The sequence below is a fragment of the Myotis brandtii genome, unplaced genomic scaffold (genome assembly GCF_000412655.1).
Source record: "Myotis brandtii unplaced genomic scaffold, ASM41265v1 scaffold247, whole genome shotgun sequence".
In the NCBI taxonomy this organism is placed as follows: Eukaryota; Metazoa; Chordata; class Mammalia; order Chiroptera; family Vespertilionidae; genus Myotis; species Myotis brandtii.
Window position 1 is genome coordinate 2,949,197 of NW_005359352.1, and position 2,615 is coordinate 2,951,811.

Sequence of the window (2,615 nt, forward strand, 5' to 3'; positions counted from 1 at the left end):
CGCTGGCGGACGGCGGTGCCAGCAGAGAGGTGACGGGGAGCAGGCGCGGCTGGGCCCTCGCTGGCTTAGGCGTGTCTGTGCCGAGGCAGCCGAGGGACCTAACAAAGTCCCAGTGGAGGATTTTCAGTGCGGGTTGTGTTTAGCCTGACGGCTCGTGCGACAGCATCTCTGCCTCCTTCAGGTTCATCCGTCGTTCAGTTTTACCTCGTGTTCCGTGTGTTGCTCTTCTCGTGTGTGTACAGGTGTCTGCATGCTGTTTACTTTTTAAAGTATATTTTCATTGATTTCAGAGAGGAAGGGAGAGGGAGAGAGAGAAACATCAATGATGAGAAAGAATCATGATCGGCTGCCCCCTGCACGCCCCGCACTGGGGATGGAGCCCACAACCCGGGTTCATAGGCCGATGCTAACCCCTGAGCCGCACCAGCCGGGCTGTGCGTGTGTTTTATGTCAACATTACGTTCCTCGGTGGTGGAGGAAGCTGCAGGCGTCATGCTGCTCCTCATCATTCACTCAAGTTTTTAGGCCCAAAACCGGGAGATTCTGCGAGGACAGAGCCTTGTTTGCCGCCCAGGGCCACGGGCTCCCTTCCCGCCGTTTGTCACCGCTCACGGCGGCGTCCTGGTCTGACCCCGGTCGATCGTTCCGTGGCACCTCCCTCCGCGGACCTCTCTCCGACCAGACGCAGCCCTGCCCGGGCCTGAGGCTCTGTGGCAGCAGGGCTGTTGCCAGGCCCCGCCGGCCGTGAGGAGCGGGATTCGTCCCAGGCCAGCGAGCGAGGGACCGGGACGCACTGACTTTGTCCCGAAGTCGGAGCTGCTCGCAGCTAACCCTCCCCCCTCCCCAGACTGCAGGACCCGGGGGCAGTTCAGCGCCTTCTCCTACCATTTCCGAGGCCGGCGGTCCCTTGACTTCAGTTACCGGGAGGGCGAGCCCCCCACGGAAGCAGGGAAGACACTGAGGTATGGCGTCCCCGAGGGTCAGACTGTCCACACCGCGGGCCGGCCCAGGCCCTGGGCAGGGACGTCCCACCAGCCGCCGGCTGGGTCTTGGGCCCCAGACAGCCCAGGTGCCCTGGGGCCTGTGTGTGAGTGTGTGCGACGCCTCCTGTCTGCTTCCCCGTCTCCCTGCAGCGTCGGGAAGCCCGGCCAGCGCCCCAGGAACGCCACGGCTGCCTCCTCTGAGCACCCCCAGGCCCTGGGGCCCAGCGACTTCCGGGACTTCGTGCTGGAGATGCAGCAGACCATCACGGACCTCCGGACACAGGTGCCACCCCGCCATCCCCCCTCTTAGCTCGCGTCTCCCACAGACTCATCTCTGACCCCGGTGTGAACTCTGCAACGCCCCTTACCTGGGGCCAGGGGTCTCACTGCCTGCTGGCTCTTCTCCTGGCTCGTCCTGGGCCGGCCACACTGAGTCCCTCAGTTTCCCGCCGATCAGGACCCTCCGTGGGGCCCAGGCTCCCGGGCAGGGCCTTGGGGTGACCCCAGTTACCCGGGCAGGGCTCGGGGTGACCCCAGTTACCCAGGCAGGGCCTTGGGGTGACCCCAGTTACCCAGGCAGGGCTCGGGGTGACCCCAGCTTCCCGGGCAGGGCCTTGGGGGCCCCAGTTACCCAGGCAGGGCCTTGGGGTGACCCCAGTTACCCAGGCAGGGCCTTGGGGGCCCCAGGCTCCCAGGGCAGGGCCTCCTTCCCAGGGCCCACAGCTGCACCCACCTGGCTGTAGGCCCCACATCCCCCTCCTCCTCCACCTGTGAGACCGGAGTGCCTGAGGCCTGGCGACTTGGGTGCAAGGGAACCACTAACATTCAGGTGTGGGCACGCCCACCGGAGGCGAAGCAGGCAGGGCCGTCCCAGAGCTCTGGGAAAAGCCATCAGCTGTCAGGGGAGCTGTTTGAGCCCCAGAACATCCTGCAGAGACGTGCCTGCGTCCCTGCCCGTCGCGAGGCGCCGTGTCCCGGGGCGGGCAGGGCGAGGGCCACACTCCCGTGGACTGACCGCGCACACGTTGACTTTGCAGATAAAGAAACTCGAGTCTCGGCTCAGCACGGCCGAGTGCACCGACGCGGATGGCGAGCCCCACGCGGATGGCGCCCGGTGGAAGCGAGACGCGTGCACCGTCTGTGAATGCCGCGTGAGTACAGCTCTGTCTCGGGGACCCGGGGCCTGGGCCACGGACTCGGCTGCAGAGTCCTGAGCCCCCAGTGGGCGGCCGGGTGGTCAGCGAGGCCCTGCTCACCGGTGGGGTCTCCTCCCTCTTCCCTGGGCAGCCAGGGGGGTGCACACCTGCAGGGACAGTGGGCAGGGACAGTGGGGTCCTTTGTGGCCGGGGTCTGGCTGCAGTTGGGCCGGGCAGGAAGCTCTGGGAAGACCACTGGGGGACAGGACGAACCGAAGCGGTCAGACCTGGGCACAGGCTGGAACACGGGCGGGAAGCGGGCGTGATGCTCGGGGGTCGTCCCCGGAACTGACCGGTCTGGCGCCACCTCCCTCCAGGACGGGCAGATCACCTGCTTCGTGGAAGCCTGCCAGCCCGCCGACTGCCCGGCACCCGTGAGGATCGATGGCGCCTGCTGCCCGGTCTGCCTGAGGGAACCCCCCGGAGCCCAGGAGAC

The 2,615-nt window shown here is 66.7% G+C and overlaps 1 protein-coding gene across 1 annotated transcript in view; it reads left to right on the forward strand.

Moving 5' to 3' along the window:
• PXDN (peroxidasin) overlaps positions 1–2,613 on the forward strand; it is a gene marked incomplete at its 3' end in the record, with an annotated part of 59,151 nt that extends 56,538 nt beyond the window's left edge. Inside the window, 4 exon segments of the mRNA XM_014540545.1 lie at positions 848–962; positions 1,134–1,266; positions 2,021–2,134; positions 2,497–2,613. Of these exon segments, the coding sequence (XP_014396031.1) occupies positions 848–962; positions 1,134–1,266; positions 2,021–2,134; positions 2,497–2,613 (479 nt within the window).
• Between the last annotated feature and the right edge of the window lie 2 nt (positions 2,614–2,615).